At 36.8% G+C, this 20895-nt stretch overlaps 3 protein-coding genes across 9 annotated transcripts; 2 read left to right on the forward strand and 1 right to left on the reverse strand.

The window, feature by feature from the left end:
• The first annotated feature begins 125 nt into the window (after positions 1-125).
• Positions 126-14361, forward strand: LOC110839206 (uncharacterized). 3 transcript variants are annotated; one of them, XM_087352471.1, is made up of 15 exons: positions 126-464; positions 2208-2565; positions 3206-3369; positions 3807-4041; positions 4991-5123; positions 5905-6065; positions 6954-7186; positions 8064-8252; positions 9288-9433; positions 9656-9946; positions 10327-10437; positions 11373-11529; positions 12178-12313; positions 13097-13305; positions 13653-14361. In XM_087352471.1, the coding sequence occupies exons 2-15, from the start codon at positions 2435-2437 to the stop codon at positions 13805-13807; spliced, it is 2451 nt and encodes an 816-aa protein (XP_087208597.1). In that variant the 5' UTR covers positions 126-464; positions 2208-2434; the 3' UTR covers positions 13808-14361. The 3 variants fall into 3 exon arrangements, with proteins under 3 accessions (XP_087208597.1, XP_087208599.1, XP_087208598.1); XM_087352473.1 differs by having other exon boundaries at positions 11376-11529; XM_087352472.1 differs by having other exon boundaries at positions 2250-2565.
• A 480-nt stretch (positions 14362-14841) lies between these two features.
• Positions 14842-18334, forward strand: mRpS18C (mitochondrial ribosomal protein S18C). 5 transcript variants are annotated; one of them, XM_022083151.1, is made up of 5 exons: positions 14842-14913; positions 15044-15108; positions 16920-17062; positions 17370-17580; positions 18097-18334. In XM_022083151.1, exons 2-5 carry the CDS (start codon positions 15081-15083, stop codon positions 18186-18188), a joined length of 474 nt encoding a protein of 157 aa, XP_021938843.1. In that variant the 5' UTR covers positions 14842-14913; positions 15044-15080; the 3' UTR covers positions 18189-18334. The 5 variants fall into 5 exon arrangements, with proteins under 5 accessions (XP_021938843.1, XP_021938840.1, XP_021938842.1 ...); XM_022083148.1 differs by having other exon boundaries at positions 14843-14921; XM_022083150.2 differs by having other exon boundaries at positions 14857-14940.
• LOC110839207 (uncharacterized) lies at positions 18262-20755 on the reverse strand. Its single transcript, XM_022083147.2, has 2 exons — positions 19436-20755; positions 18262-18693 (listed from the first exon to the last, which is right to left on the reverse strand). The coding sequence occupies exons 1-2, from the start codon at positions 20369-20371 to the stop codon at positions 18502-18504; spliced, it is 1128 nt and encodes a 375-aa protein (XP_021938839.1). The 5' UTR covers positions 20372-20755; the 3' UTR covers positions 18262-18501.
• Between the last annotated feature and the right edge of the window lie 140 nt (positions 20756-20895).

Genomic DNA, 20895 nt, shown 5'->3' on the forward strand with positions numbered 1-20895 from the left:
TCTTCCATTCCTGAATCCCAGGTTTAGCAGAGTGTAAAATGAATGTGTAATAGTCAGGTTGTATCTGCATGTAATGTTAGTACTAATTCCCCAGCATTTGACAAAATGTTAAGCGATTTTAGAGTTTTGTGCAGGCAATTACGTTCCAAGCGAAAATGAGTGCACAAATTCGTCGTCTTGCTTGTAACGCCACTGTCACATTGGGCTTTAAATGCTGTATAAAGCAGTGGATAACTTATGATTGTCGAGGTAATGGGGAGCTAGGACCATGACCTACATTGAACTTAAGAACTGAGTGTTGCGGGTGTGAGTACCGCTTGGCACCAGTGCTCTTGCTCTTGACTGGTGAGTCCACCTGTTCAACTATCGATTTCATGAGGCCAGGTGGCGTCTGCATCACGGCCAGTTCTCCGCATGGCCCAGCAACGTGTGGGTGGCGAGTGACGGTTGACGTTTGTGTTCGTGTGAGTACTGGCGTATATCTATAGCTTCAGTTAGGATTTTCCTCCATTATAACTGTTGTCCTCTCCGTTTATCTGTCTTAAATTTTAAACCAATTTACTGATTTTCATGTTACGTATTCCAGGCGTCATATTCCTGCTTGTGCTCGTAAATACAGCATGTTTCAAAAGTAGCTTTACAACTTGAGGGCGAGATATTGGTGAACTGATAGGAGAAACATATAATTTCAGAACATAGAAATGTAGTCGAACACTTCCAAGTTTTATGTCCATCGGATTTTTATGGTTTAATGTGACTTCCATTTGTTATGCGGCAGACGTGCTATCTGTAGTCAATATCTTGCCACACGCGGTGTAGCATCTCCGGTGTCACTTCAGCAATTGCGGCCGTAATTCGAGTTCGGAGTTCGGCCACATTTGCAGGTAAGGGTGGCACGTACACTCGATCTTAACAAATCCCCACAATAAAAAATCTAAAGGTGTTAGATCTGGGGAACGAGGTGACCGTGCTATTGGTGCGGCCCGACCGATCCACCGTCCAGGGAAACGGTTGTTGAGGTACTCGCGCACTTCTCCGAGGTAATGAGGGGGTGCACCATCTTGCTGGAAGTGAATGCGTCCTTCCTGGTCATCTTCGTCAAGTTGAGGAATGAGGAACTGTTGGAGCAGATCCAGATATACAACGCCAGTAATGATCTCCATGAAAAGGAAGGGCCGTACACTTTATCTTTGCTTAGGGCGCAAAACACATTAACTTTTGGACTGTCACGAACATTTTCCAGGAAGGCACGTGGATTTTCACTACCCCAAATCCTGCAGTTGTGGGTGTTGCCCTTACCAGTGACATGGAACGTGCTTTCGTCACTGAAAATTACTGAGTCCAGAAATCCTTCGCCGTCTTTAACCCACCGCAACATTTTCGGCACTACAGTTTATGTGCATGAAACTTGGTGTGTTTGGCTAAATTTGTGCATTTAAAAATATTGCGCACGTCCTTTAAATAAATTTATATTCCCCTGCGAAGTTGTAAAGCTACTTTTGAAACACGGTGTATTATACCCTCAGCAGTGGCGGCTAGTGAGTCTGAGCAGTGGTAGTGCTGCGCAAGGGGGAAAACTCAGAATAGATTTTCAACACATAACAATATAAATAAATGAAAAGTAAATTTACATCAGGAGAAAACCCATACGTGCTCGACGATGTTTTATCTATTTGTTACTCCGGAAGAGGGCGGCCAAGATATTTTACATCACTTTTTTCACTCAAAGACAATTTAGAAAAAGTAATTTACTGTAATTATGACACACTTCCTTTGCTCATTGTCATTATCAGAACAAAAATAGTCAGCACATAGAATTATTGAACACTCATTAACAATAACCACGAAACAGATTGCGATACAGAAACCAGTCTAAAACACGTGGTACCGCGTAAGGGTGTTTACTATGAGCCGGCTGCGAGGACTGCAGCCCCGATACGCGCTGTACCAGTGAACTGCCCCTCACTCCACCTCACACCGCGCTGTCTACGTGTGACAAGCAGACGGAGCTGCGAACCTTGAAGCTGAAAGTTTACCCACCCCTACATTATTGTGATAATGCTATTATTTTTCTTCATCATTTCCCATCTGTTTTCCATCACTCTGAAATATGTGTCACAATGTAGCACATAACTGAGTCTTTTTTATTGTTGTAAGTTTAAGTAAGAAATAATATACATTATTTTTATTCTTGTATTCTACTACAGTTCCTTCCTTCCTTTTGTATATGAATGAAACCTTGGGATCAGAAAGGTGAAACAGAAGAGGAAGATGTATTGATAGCTGTGTGCTTGTTACATAAAACGTTTGTTCTACACTTCAATTGACCAGTGTAAATAGTATGCACAAAATTGGAATTATAAACATCTATAAGCAGTTGTTGCTGATAGTAGACATTAGTTGACGTGTGAACCACAGATGGGAAAATTTTACCATGCTTGGAGGGGAGTGGCTGGAAGTGGAAAGCGAAGAGACTCAAACATTCTACCGTGATTGTAGAGATCTTCACCATCATGCAACCTGCCTGTCAGGGAAGCTGCGTGACATTCTTCTTTGTCTACAGAGGTATATTTAAAATTTAACTGAACATATTACCCTAGTTCGAACATATTTGAACTAACACAGGGCTGACCCCATGGTACATTTATTGTTAGTGACGTGCTCTCAATCTTTATTCTCCTCCTTCCCTGTTAGTTTGTTCTCTGTAAGAGACCAAACGTTTGAGTCAGATTTTTATTGCAGAAATTCCAAAGCCCAACATAGTCACCAAAAAATGTCATTGCATAAATTAAAAACCCTACATTTGTGTCAGATTTAACATAAATTTATGAATTTTGTAACAAATTTCCAAAAAATTAGGGTTCTTTCATAGTAGATGTGCGAAGTTGATTACATCAATCAAACATTTTCATACTATTTACCATGTTGTTTTATTCCAAGTGACTATGTGTAATCACTGTTTATTAATATAAGAATAAAATAATATTGTTTGTGAATCTGACTTAATGCCAATTAAAACAGTGAATTTCCACTACATCAGGGTGTTCAAAGAGACTATAATAGGCTATATATATATATATATATATATATATATATATATATATATATATATGTGTGTGTGTGTGTGTGTGTGTGTGTGTGAGAGAAATTTAATAAACAGAATGGTGATTTCTGTTATCCACACATTTGTCTCTGTCATTATTAGGATTTCTTTGAAAAAAAGTCAGAATGGGGAAGCACAAGATGACACAGTGGAGTGTGAAAAGTTGAATTCTGCTGCAGATGCGATGCAGTCAGTGGTTGAGTCCTTCAAAGGTTTGACTCGGCATGAGAGGCCTTCAGACATTAAATCTGCCATGTCTGCTGCCAGTAAGTATGCTTTAAATCCTGTTTATTCCATCTTGTGCTGATAAAATACTGTAAATATCAAATTTAAAATTAATTCTAAAATAGTAACCTGAGCTGTTATTGTATTCAAATATTAGCACAGGTCTTGTAAGTTTGATGATACTGATGTATTTTAGAGGACATTACAGTTATTTGAATGTTGAGGATTGTTGAGAAAGTAAATTTTACAAGGCTCATATATAGAATTAATTAATAGAATTTTGATATGGCCATGATTCATATATTATTTTTATTTTTCCGAGCCACTACTAGTACCATGTTATGAAGCAGTAAAATCCCACAAAGTTCAGGATGTGAAAAACAATTTTTGGAAAGTTTTGACAAAATCATGTTTATTGATATTTTAAAACATGTTTAAAAATATGATTGCACAGTTTACACATGCAGTGTGATTGCAGGTTGTGCAGACTCGTCCTCTTTGGGAAGTCACAAGACAATGAGCATCTCTCCTGTAACAGGTAGAAAGGACAAAAACCCTGTGTACAGGTTCAAGACAAGATGGTGGACGGAGATCCTGTGGCAGGACCGGGTTACTGTGGCATACCTTACTTACGAGACAGTGATGGAGATTCTGACGAGGTGTAACATCACTGAAAAGAACCATAACCATCGCTCACTGGAAAACGTACTCAGGTTGGATTAAGAAATTTTGAATAGTTTATTTGTTCATTCATGTATTTTTGCTTTTTCAAGTTGCAAGACTTACAAGTGTTTAGGATGTGTCTGATATGAATGTCAGCTGAGTTACTGGCTATCCTGACAAAGATTTTATCTGAGTTTTCTTGATGTACTTTGATAATTGCTGAGAAAATATCTTGAAACAGGCTAAGGCTTGCTTTTTCAAATCAATTACCTATTCACCATTCCTGATTATCTTTACCATCTCATTCTCTTCTCTTGAATAGTCTGCATTCATCAGATAGTGATTTATTTTTCTTTCATTTAGTATCTAACATTCTGCTCACTAAATTAGTTTATCATAATACCATCCTTTCTTCTGACATGCATTGGTACCATAAACTGTTTTTTTCCTCACAAAACAGAAATAGAAACAAAGTCTACAGAGAGTAGTGAAGAAAAAGGGAAGTCAAAATTAGGATAAACTTTTTGTTTTAACCAAAGTTTATTGGTATATTTCTTTTTAGTAGGGCCATACCTATTTGTCACATTGCTTCTTTCCAGAAGAAGGTGATACTTCAATATATGTATACCACTCACCTCTGATAAAAGTAAATCTGTATGAAACTGGAGAATGCTATGTCAAATCATCGTACAGAATCCATATTAAACTGTAGGTCCCATCTACCAGCCACATTATTTTTATCATCTTATGATTTAGAATAACTTAGTTTGCCTTGTAGATGCCTCTTGTCAGGAGTGGACTGTTCATTCTTATCCAGGTTGGGCAGAGGCTAGGAAGGTTGAATAGTATATGACTGGAAGCATTAGTTTTATCAGCACATTATGCAGTGCAGAAGATTTTTTATCATAAAATTTTACTTAACTTTGTTTTTACTTGCTTAATCATCATTCTTTACTCTCCCTTTAAATGAACTTCTTTCTTTGTATTTTTTTATTACAGGTTATCAAGCTTGTACAATGAAGTCTTGGTCCTTGGTGCTCATGATAATAAGAGTGTTGCTACCTTTTGCCGTAATACATGCCCCAGCTTGCTGCATCCTCTGCGAAAGCTGTCAATCACAAAGATTCTTCAGGTATAAGGGTACCGCTCAAGATTAAACATTGATAATGTTAAAGTATGCCACTGGATAAGACTCTTAGACAGTTCCATTCACCTGTCATTCTCATAGCTTATTTCCTTAAGATCCATCTTAATGCCATCTTCATCTTCTCAGCCTTCAAAGCAACATTGTTCTAAGAAGTTGCTCTTCTATAATCATGTGCATGTTTTGTCTCCACATCTGTGGTACATGTCCAGTCCATTACAACCTGTTAGATTTTACCACCCTAACAACATTAGGTTACCTATTAGTCACAAAGTCTGTTGTTGAATATCTTGAATTCCCCACTCAAATCATCCTTCATAAATCCAATTATTTCCGTGTAAGATTTGAGGTTTTCACAGCGGTGAGTATGAAGCTTTCTGTCTTCTGGGTTCATCGCCCTGATGATGGAGGCAGTATGACCTCTGAAACGTTGGTAACCATCGACCAGACTACACAGCGCAACAACACAGAAGACAGAAAGCTTCCAATTATTTCCCTTAGTACTTTGTTTTCAAATGCTTGTAATTTACATTATTTCAAAGTTATGTGACTAAATTTGCTATTATATGAAACAACTGGCAGAATTATTTTTTTATGTATTTTTATTTTAAGTTCTTTAAAAAGTAAATTAGACAATAACACTTTTTGCACTGGACATCGGGCATATCCTGAATTTATTGTTATTCTAATTTTTTCATCATGAACCTGGTTGATACAGTACCGTTCATTATCCCATGAACTAAACTTTACTTTTGTGTACTTTATGCAGATACTGGCACAGAGCCGTGCTGAGAAGTGCTGCCACTTTCTGGTGAAGAGCCTTCTGGACACTTACAAGCCTATACACTCATCTGTTTCTGTCACAGAAAAAGATCACAGTGAGATAATCACCTCGGATAATTCTGACAACTCTAGCATTGAAGTATATCGGTATGTTACACTACTGTCCTGTGATATACAGTACTAGTTTGTAATTGATATGAAGGACAGTGGCTGTCTTATCTGTTTTTAAGTGGCTTCTGTGTTTGCATAAAATTCATTGCTTACTGACTTACATCATTTATAACAATACTGTACAGGTATTATAAACAGGTCTCCACCTTGTCGAACTCTGACTTGTATTTCGGCATTAATTTTCCCAGTATTTTTTAAGTCTTCACTTATCTATGTCTCCCTCTAGATCTTCCTTGCTGTCTTGCCTGACATACTTAGGCTATATTTAATTTTCTATTTTATTTTTATTTTTTGTCTAAGTAAGGTTTGAATGCCCTCTTCCAGGATTATCTGTCTCTAGACCTTAGAGCTTCTTCCTTTCTCATAATTTTGTAGTATATTCTGAGTATACTTTTCCTATGTTTGTTTCAATCTTCCATCTGTGTTGCTTCCAAACTAAAGACATCTTTCATTTCCCTTCCTCACTCTCATTATATTTCTTCTCTCTTCCATTTGAGTTTTGCCATTTAAACCTTCTTAATTTTACATTCCAATGATCTGTATAAATCATAAAGGCCCCCATTACATATTTATCATTCATGCAGTACCCATTTTGAATATCATCCAGGTTGCTGGCTGTTTTTTCAAGTGTTTGTGGTTTTACTCAGTCATTTATGGTGATTGTTATAATAATACATGTGTGACTTTCCAAATCCTTACCTCTTCACCATATACATAATCTGTGTATTGAAACAGCATTAATAAATATCATAATAATTGATCTTTCAGTTCTGTTTACGTCATGTCTTTTTCTCTCATTTTAAATCATGGCTTCAGTGATTGCTTTCTGTGGTGCTTGTGATACACAGATTCTCATTTCTGCAGGGCTCTGACTCAGCACATGACTCCACCTTGTATGACCTCAGTTCTGACCCCAGTAGAGAATGTGGGAGCTGTAGTAGTGGACGGGATTACCACATTACGGCTCTCATGTAGCTCAGACCTGGAATTTGCTCTAGTAGAAGAGGAGGCACATGTGTCTGTGTTGCTGAGTGTAGCTGCACGCATTGCACCTCATCTGTTGGGATCAAGTGGTGTCAAGGTTTCCCGCACCTCAGGCATGTACGAATATATTAATTGTGTTTAAAGAATTTTATGGGGATATTCTTTTATCTTTGAGAGATATTTAAGACTACCAGAGATAACAGCTGCAACTTGAACATATTGTGTGTCTCAGTGTAGTAGTAAGCATTGCTGGTATGTGTTTGGAAAGTGTCCAGTTTGTATCTTGACCAACAACATGTTGAATACATGAATTGTATATTTAGCATTCTGTTTAATAGTGATATTACTGAACCATTAGAGTTAAGGCACTTGAAATTTGGTGTTAAAGTAATTCATGAATATACTAGAAACTTTTTCATAAAGTATTTGCGATGTTGAGAGCTGGGATAGCTAATTCACTATAGTGATTGGCTATGTATTGAATATCCCCCATATGTCTGCAGGGACAATTATATCTTTATTTATATATGTTAAAAATTAAGTGTGAATAAGGCAGGAGATTTTGAGGTTAGGTATGTAAATGGTAAGGTAGAGGCACAGGGAATCTACTAGTGGTAGTAAATCTCCAAAATATATCGCTAACTGCAGTATATACTAGACAATCTGTACAGTATAAAGTAAATTATGTTCATTAGGTCTGCTCACAGCTTATTGTTTGAATTTGAATGATGACTGTAGAACCCTTACTGCTAGTGTGTTTTCATATCTGCCACCCAGAGGTGGGTGCAAGTAGTGATGCAACTAATGGATACATCTGTTACAGAGGATCAGCTTCATTCATGTTGGAAATATATGCCATATTTGTGCTACCAATCTACTCAACATTAACATTATAAGGATTAAAAAATAAATTTAAGTAATACTCTCCTGTAAAGTGTTGCAGCTACTGTAATTTTGTCAGCGAAAATTTACAAAGATGAACTGTTGCAGGCATACGCCGTGTTTCAAAGCAGGCTCGAACAAAGGTGGTGGAGTACTACCAGCAAATCCTATGGGGTGAGGTTGGATCTTTCTCAGAACATGTACTACTGTGGTGGGGAGGTGGCCCTCTATTTGGCTCCCTTCCTCCTAAGAGTTGCCAGCTCCTTTGTGATTGGCTGCATTCATTCATATCTCCTGGTGAGTTCATCTTGTCAAGTGATAAAATTATATTGTTTGTGATGTGACATTTTCTGTGTCATAAATGTTATGTTTTTTAAAGTTAAAGGAAAAGTTGTCCCTGTGTCTAAGCACCAAGCCATGGAGATGTATGGAGGATTGGAGGCACAAAGCAGTGCATTCTTAACTGCAATACCAGGTGGAAGTGAGTGGTCAGCTTTATGCTGTGGCTGCTTTACTCCCATAGAAACAGTCCCTCAGTACTCACAGGCCTGGTTGAGCCCTAGAACCAGCCTGAAGATGGTGGCAAAAAGAAATCTCAATGCCCCTGCTGGGACTCAAGCCCCAATAATCTAACTTATAGCCAGTCATTGTTTGTGCTATCCTACCTTTGTATTTTTTTAAATTTAATGTAGCGCAGATTAAATAGAATTATAAACAAACTGCATGAAGAATGAAAGAAAGACCAAGGTAATGCTAGAAGGTGGACTTGAGGCTGATATAGTATAAACTTGTTTATTTGGTGATGATTTGGAGGAGGAGTAGAAGAAAACACTCAAGCTACACAGTTCCATCCTGTCACAAGTCGACAAAACAGTGAGAAAGCACAGCTTTTTCGGTGATTTTTTTATGGGACGAAGAATAATAGTAAGATTAACATTATGCTGGAATGTGAGACTGGTGTAACATTAAGTTGCTTAATTGATGATGACATGAAGAAGAAGAAAACTACACACTGAAGCTACACAGTTTAATCCTCTAAGTAACCATAAAAATAGTAAGAAAGCTCAGAATTTTAATTGAAATTGTGTTTGCTTCTGATTAAAATAAAGGAATTGTATGTGATAAAAATTAAATTATACCATTGGTCTGATCTCTTAAAACATTTGTATTCTATAAAATATTAATAACAATGTAACATGCTTGCTCATCTGAATCTGCATGTAGTTAATCTGGTTTTTGTAACTTATAAATGGAGACACAAGACTCTGAATAACTACCAGCTAAAATTCAGCAGTCAATATCTTACACGCACATTATGTGTTCTGATTCTAGTTGTTGTACCAGAGCACGTGGTGCCAGCAATACATAGCCTGGCAGATGGGCTTGGTTGCCATGTTGCTAGTACGTTGTGGGACCAGCTCTTCAGACTGACCTTGGTGCAGGGACGCAAATTTGCATATAGTGCAGACAAAGAGAAAGTAAGAACTACCTTAGTGATTTTCATTCACCTAGATGAAATTATGCACAGCAATGAATAACTAAATTGTATAATTATATGTCAATTATGTTAAGGAAGAAAGCTTAAGAAGTCCTTTCAGGCTATCTTGATGTGTTATTATTTCTATATATGGTCCATTAATTGGGATATCTGTGTTCTGACAGACCAACAGTAAGGTAATAAGTTGTTCATTGATGTTTAGGGGTCAGTGTGTGGCCAGCTGTTTGTTGACTTGCTTCACCAGTTGGTGACCCTTAGTAATTCCTGTGAGCCCACAGTGTCCATTGATCTGCTTCCAAACCAAGCATTAGAGGATTTGCCATTGGTAGAGCAGATTCCAGTCCTGCACAGACTGGATCATTCTGTGCACATGGCCAGATTGTGGGCTGCCAACACTGCACGGCATCTTGTTAATTCGTGGTCTGTAGATGCTTTCTTTGTGATCACTCAAACTGACATCAGTCTCTGCCTCAGAGAACTCCAAATGCTCAAGGTATGCTGTTGGGAATAATAGCTTTTCATCTTGTGATGACAATAGCATATACTGAATCACTGTTTCTTTTTTCTTCTTCTTCTTTTTAAATTTTTTCATCCACTTTCTTTTGTCCCTATTTTGCTTCTTTATTTTTCAAAGTTCTTTGCCACCTTTCTGCCCTCTACAGCAGTTATTTGAAACATTTTTCACTGTGGTGGTTACATAATTAAAAACAACGAAAAATAATTTTTGACTCCGTAGTATGATTAACCCTATAAAAATAGATTTTTATTTGCAACAAATGAACATGAAAGCCAATGAAATGTGCAAAATTACATATAACACATTAGGAAAGTATGTTTGTTCCATAAAAATACATTTTTCCATTCATATTTTAGCTTACAGATCACAAAGATTTTTCTGAGGTGCATAGTGAACATGTAATGGTATGTGCCAAGATGCGTTCCAAACTGACATCTGAGGTACGTGAAAACATCTGCAAGTTGAAGGTGAGTGTAAGGCTTCTGTTGTATCCACCATTAATATTGTCATCAAAGTCATTATTGCACAATATAATACAAAACAAATTTATAGCTGCTAAACTGGAAATGGCCTTTCATTGTGTACAAATAGTGTTGGTTGCCACTTTTCCTACTTTGTGAGTTCAGCTGTGGAGATAGCGAGATCGCAGTAACATAACAGAGTGAAGTTTAATTACCTCCATTACAGGTGAAGTTGAAATAGTTCCCCATTGACTCTGATACATTCTCTACATCTTCTATACAGATTCTGCTTTTTTAAACCTACTGGGCACAAGGTTATGTATGAGGACAGTTTGTTGATATACCATAGAAATTTATTGACAAGATTAGAAAAATGTACTCTTCGGAGTACACGGATATTTGAAATGTCGTGCCTGTCTACCTGTACCAGCTGTTCACCTTGAGCAGTACACAGTACAATGCATATTCTATAAACTGAAACAAAATGCACTCTATCTCATAGATTTTGATAATATTTTTAATAATCACATTGCATCATGTCTAGTAATATTATAGGAAATATGTTGTGAGAAACATTTGCCTTTGTGTACAGAGAATTGTATTCATAACTGACATAATTGTCAGAAAGGTGAAGTAATCTTGTAAATTAATTTCCTTTTCCTTTGTTGCTGTTCGGCTTAATGACATATTTGTCGTGATTTCTAACATGTCAGCTTTCTATAGAGACGTGACCTATTGAAATCTGTAAGAAATGCATATAAACTAGAAACTTTAAAATATGGTGCTGAACAAAGATCAGTGTCCTGCTTTTTTGCTGGATAGTGTGAGGTACACAGGCAACAGACTGCCTTCCCACTATGAGTGTGTTGTGTGAGGAGAGGGGTGGGTGAAGGCTAAATTGGTTGACATGTTCCTGAGCTGCAAGCTTGTGTTGCTCTCAGCAGCTGCTGCCAGATGAGTGTATACAAGGCATGGCAACTGTGTGTCGTACCATCAGTCTTGCCAATCTGCACATGTGCTTTCCCAAGCCACATTATTGGAGACGCTCATCCAGTACGCCACCCAAACCTGCTAGTCCATATGTTCAAGAATATCTTGGTGAGTCTTTGAAAGTTAGTATATATGTTTTTGTCAGCTTCAGCCAGTGGCATAACGAGTGAATTTAAATAAATCACAGCTACTCCGACTCCCTTGATGATGGTTTACTTAAACACCTAACAATTAATGCCTTGTTTATGTACTTTAATCTCTATCAGGAAGTAATAGCCATCTCAGTTTTATTACTTATTACACTTAACATACAGATGTATGTATTCCTAGACATTTTTATTGTAATATGAAATTTGTGTGAATGCAATGTGTATTTTGTAATCAATGACAAAAATAAATATTTGGTTTCCATAGAATTTAGGGAATTGCTTCACTAGCTGAGTGTACTATTACCTATGCACAGACTCTGCTGTATGCAGTTAGTTAGTTGTAATTATGACAGATTTCTTTATAACATGTTAAATTACAGTATTAAACTCAGTGCATGAAATGTGTGTGTGAATGGTCGGTACCTGAGTGAGTAGTGGGGGATGAAGTTCTTTGTACTGTACGTTCTGAAAGCATTATAATATACCCAAACAAAAAATGAACAGGACACATTAATAAAAATAAGACAGCATAATTTTATATGTTGCAATCATAACCTTCACTCCAAATGTTAAAATAAATATATAAATTTGTGTTATCCTTTTGCAGATCGTGTGTTATGTCCAGTTCTTACTGCACTGTTGCCACTTCCAATTCCAGTACAACAGAGCATTGGGGCTCTGGTCTTGAAACTGCTCTGTGAGGCATGGCTTGATCACATTTATTTACACCGCACAAAGTTCAGGTATATTACTTGGGCATACAAATTGATCCTTTTTTTTTCTGAACTGGATACAGAATATTTTTTTATATTTTTCAGTGAATTTAAACAAAATTATATCAAATCTAAAACTTCTTGACGATGGTGAAGAGTCAATTGAATAAAACTTTTCTTGGATATTACCCATTGTCTAGTAAATATAAAACGTAAAATGACGTTTCGGAGATGGGACTCTATCTCCGTCTTCAGGTTCCTACACAGTTGGGCCCACTAGATAGAGCTAATCCCTTAGTTAGATAGAGTTTCTATAAGCATTACACCTGCCAGTTGCCTATTTTCCCAGAAGTCACTGAATCACATTTGCTTTCTAGGTGTCCTTCACATGCTAGCATGAGTGATTAACACCTTATGGACCCATCCATGTCTGTCTTTCTGTCTCATTTTTCCTATGGGACATCATTGTTATCACACTGTTATTCAATAATAATGTCAGATCCTATTAATGCAACAATGGTTTGATGCACAACATTGACCTTGCATAACATTATTTCAAAAATGACCTACAATGCAACAGTGACCTCACATGACATTAGTGCAATAATTATATGCTTTGATGTGGTGTGAAGAACAACTTTGGAATGTCTCCCATAGCTGGATATTATCTGTATTTCTTAGATTGCTCTATCTGGTCTTTCTGTTGTCAGTATGAATTAAAACTACGTCTTGTTGCCATTGTTTCTTACATATGTTGCATACTTTGAAATGTGATGAAGACGTTACTGAACTGTCTGTGTTAATTTATTGCAGTGAGTGGGGCGCACTGCAGCTTCTAGTTGACTTTGACTCAGTGCCAGACTGGCTGGAAGGATGTGCATGGCTGCCAACTGAGGTTCGGAACCACTTGGTGCATTGTGAAGTTCTGCGAAGGTGTGAGGGAGTGGGGCGTTTGCTACTCCGGCGTCCAGGAGAGCCTATTGCAATGGTAGCCCCTGTCTCTGCTAATAAAAACAATACTGGTAAATTCTTTTGCCATGGTTCTGTATTTTCATGAGATTTTATGACTCTGCAATGTGATTTCCGTACTAAATCATAGTGTCTATAAATGCATTATTTGTACTTATGAAGATAGTGTTGGAAGACATATGATATAAAGATTTCATATCAGTCGTCATGGACTCCTTTTCTAGAGGTCTCAGTTTCACGATTTTTGCACGTCTTCCCCACTTCTCAAAAGTCCACTTTCAAGTTTTCTCAGAATGCACATATGATTGTCACATATTAGAATTTTCATATAATGATATTCCTCTTCGATACATATGATATGGTGTGAGTTGATAGTAAGGAGAATTCCCTTGATTTTCAGGAGACAGAGACTCACCAAAAGGCTCCCTACATTCAAGAGGGTTGGACACGATGCCAGCAGAGATGTTTGTTCCAAATCAGGAACAGTGGCTGGAACTACGAGTTCCAAAACATAAGGGCTTGTGTGGGCCATATTCCCTATGCTGCAGTAGTTGATAAGCAAAATAAAATATGAAATCATGTTTTGTGATCAGCCCTATGAACTGCTAACAACAAGCAGGAATAGGAGATTCAAAGAGACTTACATATTTCATATAATTTTCTCTGTGCAAGAGGCCTTAGCTTATTTTTTGTCATATTGGTTTAACAGCAGAGTGAGGATTATTATTTTTATTATCATCTCCATAATGGCAAATGGGTTGACCCAACCTCACATACAGTCTTGTTTTGTCTTTTAGTGCCTGTCTCTGGGTTCTGTTACCATGAAGAGAATAATAGTGGGATATCTGATTGAGATTCTCTGTGAACTTGGATTCTGGGTCTGAGGAGACATACATTTTGAAAATTTTTATTGTGTGATAAGTTGATGCACTCAGGTCTACAGGATAATGAAAACATATTTTTGTCTCAGTGTGTTCAAATGCAAACATAGTGAAGTGAAAGAACAATATGAAGCACTTTACTTCAGAAAACCTGCATTTAATTGTAAAAGTTGTGAAGTATAGGATTTGGTATGGTAAATAAAATTGATGTGGATGGTTTAACTCTTACCACTTGGCAGTCCTTGTTAATACACAACAAGTAGTCAGTTATCTGCCATATTCTGCCACAGAATGGTGTCATTCTTTGATTTCCAAGTTGTATTTTCATTGGGAAGGGCCAGGCACTCTTACACGTAAGAGTCCTCTGCATACTTCTTTCAGCATGCATGGCCAATAATATTTGCTCTTTTTAGACAGCTGTAAGTATTTAGGAAGTAAAATAGAAAAATATAAGTACTGAACAAGAAATTACATACAGAATAAAAATGCAGGACAGTTTTGTTAATTACAGAGGGGCGTAATCCAGGCATGAGCCGAGAAGGAAAAACTGAATGAGATAGAATAAAGAACAGATTCGAGTGAATCAGAAGTTGAATACATTGGAAGACGGAATAACAGAATAAGTTGATATGGATATGGTCTAAGAGTAAATAAGGAGAGAATTCAAAAAAGTTATGAACGGTAAGAAAAATGAAAAGACAAACATGGAGAAACAACCGCTGCCGACAGATGGCAGCACAATATCTGCGTAACGTAATATGGTATATAGGTTACAAATCTGTGCGTTGGTAATGATATCTATAAAATGTAATGTTTTTGTTGTTTAAAAGGGAATTTTACTTTAATAAATATGTAATTGTCAGCACGGGTAGCTTTAGTTGTGTTTTTCACTTTTTCTGCTTCTTTCTAGCACGTTCTGCCACGAGTTTTGATTCGGATCAGTTAAGATGTATGTAACACTGCTGTTATTGCCAAGTAAGCATTGTATTCAGGTAATTTTATTTCGTAATGTAATGTAGGTCTGGTTACTGATTGCTTAATTGCCACATTGCTTTATGTACAAACTTTTTTGGTTTAGACCAAGAAAGTTTGTACATAACCTTGATTTGCGATGCCATAGGATGTAGGGACATGTTAAGTGGTAGTTTAACCCTTACGGCAATGAGCACCGTTAATTTGCTGATGGAGGAGACTGCCTCCGATTATAGAAATTTAAATTGAATAATATTTACTTTCCATAGATCCTTCATAGTACAAGCTAAGGATGTGAAACATGACAAATATAAATATCAACACTTTGTAGAAATGTAATATCAATACAAACACCTTGTTTGGTTATTTCAATAATGAACATTTTGATTCCATTACAGACGGCAAATTTATAGACTAGCTAAGTGTAATATCGTTTTCTTTAAAAACATTCTGCTCCATGGAGTCAGTTGTGCTTGTAGTGGAACCCCACATTTAGTCTCTCCAGCAGAAAAAGCATGCTTTTGGCTCATATTCTGAGTCATTCCCATATAGTAATTCTCATTTCCTTAAAAACCATTTTGCAGTTTACGGTCTTCATCCTGTTCATATACGAAGTTACCCCATGTGTTCTTTAAATGTTAGGAACCATAATGTCAACTTTGATTTAAGTATGGAACTAGAAAAGGGCTACCACTACTGCTTTTCTGGATGGCTACTGCAGTCAAGAATGAATTAATTTAACATTCTATATAACATTATAGTAATGATGAATAAGTGATGTTTTAAAAATGTGCCAATATACACAAAAGACCGCTTCAACTTGGAACACAATATACAGCTAGAGGACACTTCTATCCTCTCCTCTAAAACCGGCTACATGGATCGGTTAATCAGGGAAGCCATCGAGATCGAACTTCATCCTGATAACTTTAACAGGGAAGATGGACTTCACCTGAGCCGGTCCTGGAAGCCTCTTATTCACACACTCTGAGGACTCCGAGAACGAGCAAGAGTGCACCGCCAGAACCAACCAGACTACTAACTCGGCCCTTTTCGGGGCCCTTATCCATACAACCAAACTCACCTTTCTCTCTCTACTTTCTCTCCCTCTCCCACTCTCGCCCACATGCTACCATTGGTCCACTCCCATACCTGCTCCCATTGGCTCGGGGCAGGCTACACCTTTCACTTCCCTGCCTATAAATCCAGCTCCTCACACCCTATTGGCATATTCATCGCCCTGATGACGGAGGCAGTATGACCTCTGAAACGTTGGTTAACATCGACCAGACTACACAGCGCAATAACCCAGAAGACGGATATCTTCATCTACACAAAAGATAATTTAAAATAAGAGTGCTTGAAGTGAAGTCTGTACTTTTGTGTGATATCATATCTTGTCCTGATTTTGCAGTAGCTATAAAAAGGTTTAATAAGACCTGTGGAGTTGGTACGTTGTATTTGCTGAGATGCCCTTTTTATATTTTCTTTATTCTTAGCTTAGGTCTATGAGAAACTTGTTAAATGTAAACAATTTCTATTCAGCTGACTTTTTTCAAAACCTAGCTGAGCTCAGCTTATTGTTGCTTTTACAATAAATTTATTAAATTCATCTGATCTATCAGAATTTGGATTTGTTGGTGAAATATAACAAAAAAAAGTGTGTCATATTTGCTAGTTCAACTACATATATTACTGGTAAATAGTGTAACTACATCCAGGCATAAACAAGAACAAAAAAGACAAAGGCAACAAAGTAGTCACTGAAATGTATTGTGTCCAAAACTTGAGATAATTTGCAATTTGTGCTACAGGAAGACTGCAGTGTATAATTCCACACATGAGAGAGACTTCAAGAAGCTTGGCAACTTTAGGAGGAGGTGAAGTATGGAGAAGTACAGTGGAACCACAATCAGAATTAGATGAAGAGATTCAGAAAGCCAGGATGAAAGATATGGTGAGCTAAGATCGTTCAAGTTCATAGCTGCAGGCTGCAGAAAAGAATTCAAACCTTTGTATGGGGCAGGGCACAGAAGTAAAAGTAGAGCAGTATGACAGTATGTGGTTAGAGATTTGGGAGCAAAATAACCTAAACTCTGGTATTTTCAAAGTATTAAGATTCACATTAACCCTTTTGCTTTATATTTCCAAAAAGATTTTAATTGTGAGTTATAAATCTTATCTCATTAATGTGCTTTATATGCAGAAAGATATAAAGGTTATTGTTAGAATAACGTTAATCATATAATAAAACTGTATTGCAGCCAGTAGAAGACATGAAAAACCCATTTGAAAGAGAAAAAGCTCAGTGCATCCTGTGCCAATATAAGATAGTGCCAGACTACAAGAATGTGAAGCTTCTGTCCCAGTTTGTTTCACCATACACAGGACAGATATATGGGCGACACATCACTCGACTGTGTGCTGCCCAGCAAGCTAGACTTGAAAAGGAGATATTTAAGTCTCAGTCTGCAGGTTGGCATGTTTCTATTAGAGTTCTTTAATAAGATTGAATGATGAATTAGACAGGGGCAGTACATGTTACATGGTGTGATAATATTGTGTATGTGAATGCCAAAAGAATGCACCTTCTTGTCAATTATGCCAAAACAAGAAGCAGGTTATAATGATGTAACACATTGAACTTGCATTTGGGAAGTACCTGGTTTGAATCTTTGCCAGTTATTCATGCTAATGAAGATATTCCATTTTTTTTGTCTCTCCAGTAAATGCTAAGACATTAAAGTAGGCTATGATCATTTAATACCACATCATTCTCTGTAGAATTCATAATCATCCTATGTTATATATGTATAAAATGTGACATGAAATAACCTGATACAATGTCACAAACTAACAGAATAACCAACCTACAACTTTAACTTTAATGACTCTATTAATGAAGAGTGCAAGTTACAAGGTACAAGTTGGTATTTCATTATACTAAAAACTCTGATTTTTTTTTCTCCTATTTCTATTTTTATTTTACAGGTTTCATGCCATATTATTTTAAGGATGTAGCATATGTGAAGGATCCCAAACTTTTTGATCCAGATCGCCCCATCCGTCCACACAGATTTTAGTTCTGTTGGCAGACATTCCCTTATAGAGTCAAGAGAGGCGCTTGCTACTTGAAGATGCAAGTGAATAACTTGATTTGCATAGTAACAATGTTTATTCAGCATGTACAAATCTTTTTTCTACAAATATAAATTATTGCAAGAAACAATTTCTGATTGTTCTGAAACTCCAATTCATCCTCTTAATAGTTTGATTTCCTCAATCCTTTAATTTCACATTCTTATAATGAACATTTTAATGTGCATATATAGTATATTTATGTGTTTAGTTTTCTAATATTTCTCCTTTTTTTTTATTCATGTAAACAACAGAACATTATCCTTCATCAAAATCATCAGTATCCTCATTGTAACCAATTGCTTCAGGTGGAATACCAAATGTTTCCAGCAGCTGAGTCATATTAAGTTGGTACCCTTGTAAAGTAGAAGCTTGATGAAGTCTTCGAAGTGCTTCTTGGCAACCTTCCTTCCATCTGGCTATTTCGATTGCCAGTTCATTCACATCATGCTGTAACACAGTAATCATGAAAGTATCTCAATGACATAAATATCTGGTCAGGTTCTACGAAACTAAAGAATTTATGCACAATTAGAATCATGCTTAAAGAAGAACAATATATACAAACATCCCAGATCTCCTTTAAATAGTAAAAATGAATTTTCCACTGTTAATTTGGTCCTAAGAGATAAGTAACCAGAGTGTGGAGAAAATAATATTAGTTTCATAACTTCTACTCATCACATATATGGCTGATTAAATGGATTGGATGACCAGATATACAATATATATGTATGAAAAACCTATCATGATACTTGAAGAGACCACCTGCAGACTAGATGGAAGGATAATATTAAACTTGATCTTAAAGAAACAGCCTGTAGACCACATTAAATTGGCTTAGGATAGGGTCAAATGATGGGCTCTCAATGCACACAGGTTCCATAAAAGGCAGGAAATTTGTTAACAAATGTTGGGTGGACCATCATGAATTGGAATCCTGCAGATAGAAGTCTAATAATTCAAATGCAAGGAACCTGGTGGTCTCAGAGGTGAACGATCATTCAACCAGATATAGAGTGACGTGTGGTCAGCATGACGAATCCCCCCGCCATTGCTAGTTTTTATAACCAGATTACACTACCTAGCTCCCCAAATTCCTGCTGGGTTGGCACTGGTCAAAAATTTCATGAGAAATTTCTTTCCCCCGAGACCCAAAGGAAAAAATCAAACAGAGCCAAATGTTAAATACCTTCTTTTTGTATAACAAAGTTAGTTTCAAACGTTTGACTTCTTCCTCCTTGACTGTAATTTGCCGCTTCAAAATGTTTAAATTATCTTCAGTACATTCTATCATATTATCAAAACTGTTCATGTCTTTGTTTCTTGAATTACTTTGTAAGTCTAAATATTTACAGGAATACATATCTACACTGAAATTATGAGTTACATCATTCTTATTTTCCATCAGGGTTTTCTCAATGGTTATTTCTCCATTTTTGTCCTCAGAATTGTGTTCATTATTTGAACTGCTTTGGAGGTCCAAATTTTTATATGATGGTCTATCTATATTATACTGCTGAGCTTCATCATCAACATTTTCCATCTTGGGTTTTTTGTTGGCCCTTTCTCCATCACTACTCTCAGAACTGTTCACATTATATGTACCATATAATTTGCTTTGGAGGTCTGACTCTTCACAGACATGAACATTCATGTCAGCTTTGTTAATAAAGTTTTCTGTCTGGATTTTCTCTGTGGTTCTTTCTTCATGTTTATCATGGAAGGATTCTTCTTCCACTTCATATTTACATTGCTTGGTCTTTTCATTAATGTTCTCCAAATTTAGTCTTTCTCCCAAAGACTTACTGGTTTCTTCCTCATACGGAATGTGCTTGTCTAACACACTACCCATGAACTTTCCCTGCCCTTTGCAGTTTCCTCCTGGAGAAACAAACCTTAAATTCCTAGGAGTCACTAAAGGTATACTGTTACTATTCGATGGTGACATGGCATTTTTTGGTGATTTTCTTCTAAGTCCAACCTGTCTGCATGGGGTTAATAGCCCTTTGGAATGCTGCTTTGTACAAGATGTACTAAATAATTTGTGATTTCTCAAGGAAATAGGTGTATATGCTTGAGGTGATGGCGATTCCAATACAGTTTCATCCGAAATCACCGAATCCATTCCTGATTAATATAGTTTACTGATAAGCTGATATTGTTTCGACACAACGTTTATGGCATTATACAAACTGAACACATCCCACAGTTCACACTTGCAATAACTTTCATATTTGCCTAATAATTCGCCGGTGAACGTAGAGAAGCAACCTTCGCCACACTGTTGGACTCCGACTAAGCTAATGTGTTGACCTCACCAACGGAAGGCTCTCAAGTATTATCATGTCCTTCTGTCTAGATAGTTTGGTTTTCTATGCCGAAGAAGTTAATGTGATTAATATTAAATATCAATTGAATTATTCGATAGTTTTATTCGATTGTATCATTATTGCTCTGTGTGCACAGATAATCTGTGCATTATCTATGATATTGTTTGTCTGCTCACTGCCGTGAGAATCTAAAATCTCAGTTTCTTAATTTCTCATTTGATTGTTTACTATCTCTGTTGCAATTTGCAGGTTACACCACAGAGACCAGCTGATGTCCAAAGAGCATTGAAAGGTGCGCCAACGTTTCCAAAGCACTCTT

The sequence above is a fragment of the Zootermopsis nevadensis genome, unplaced genomic scaffold (assembly GCF_977971745.1).
Source record: "Zootermopsis nevadensis isolate Lab colony 2312 unplaced genomic scaffold, Znev_1.0 Znev_ptg000021l, whole genome shotgun sequence".
NCBI classification, from domain to species: Eukaryota; Metazoa; Arthropoda; class Insecta; order Blattodea; family Termopsidae; genus Zootermopsis; species Zootermopsis nevadensis.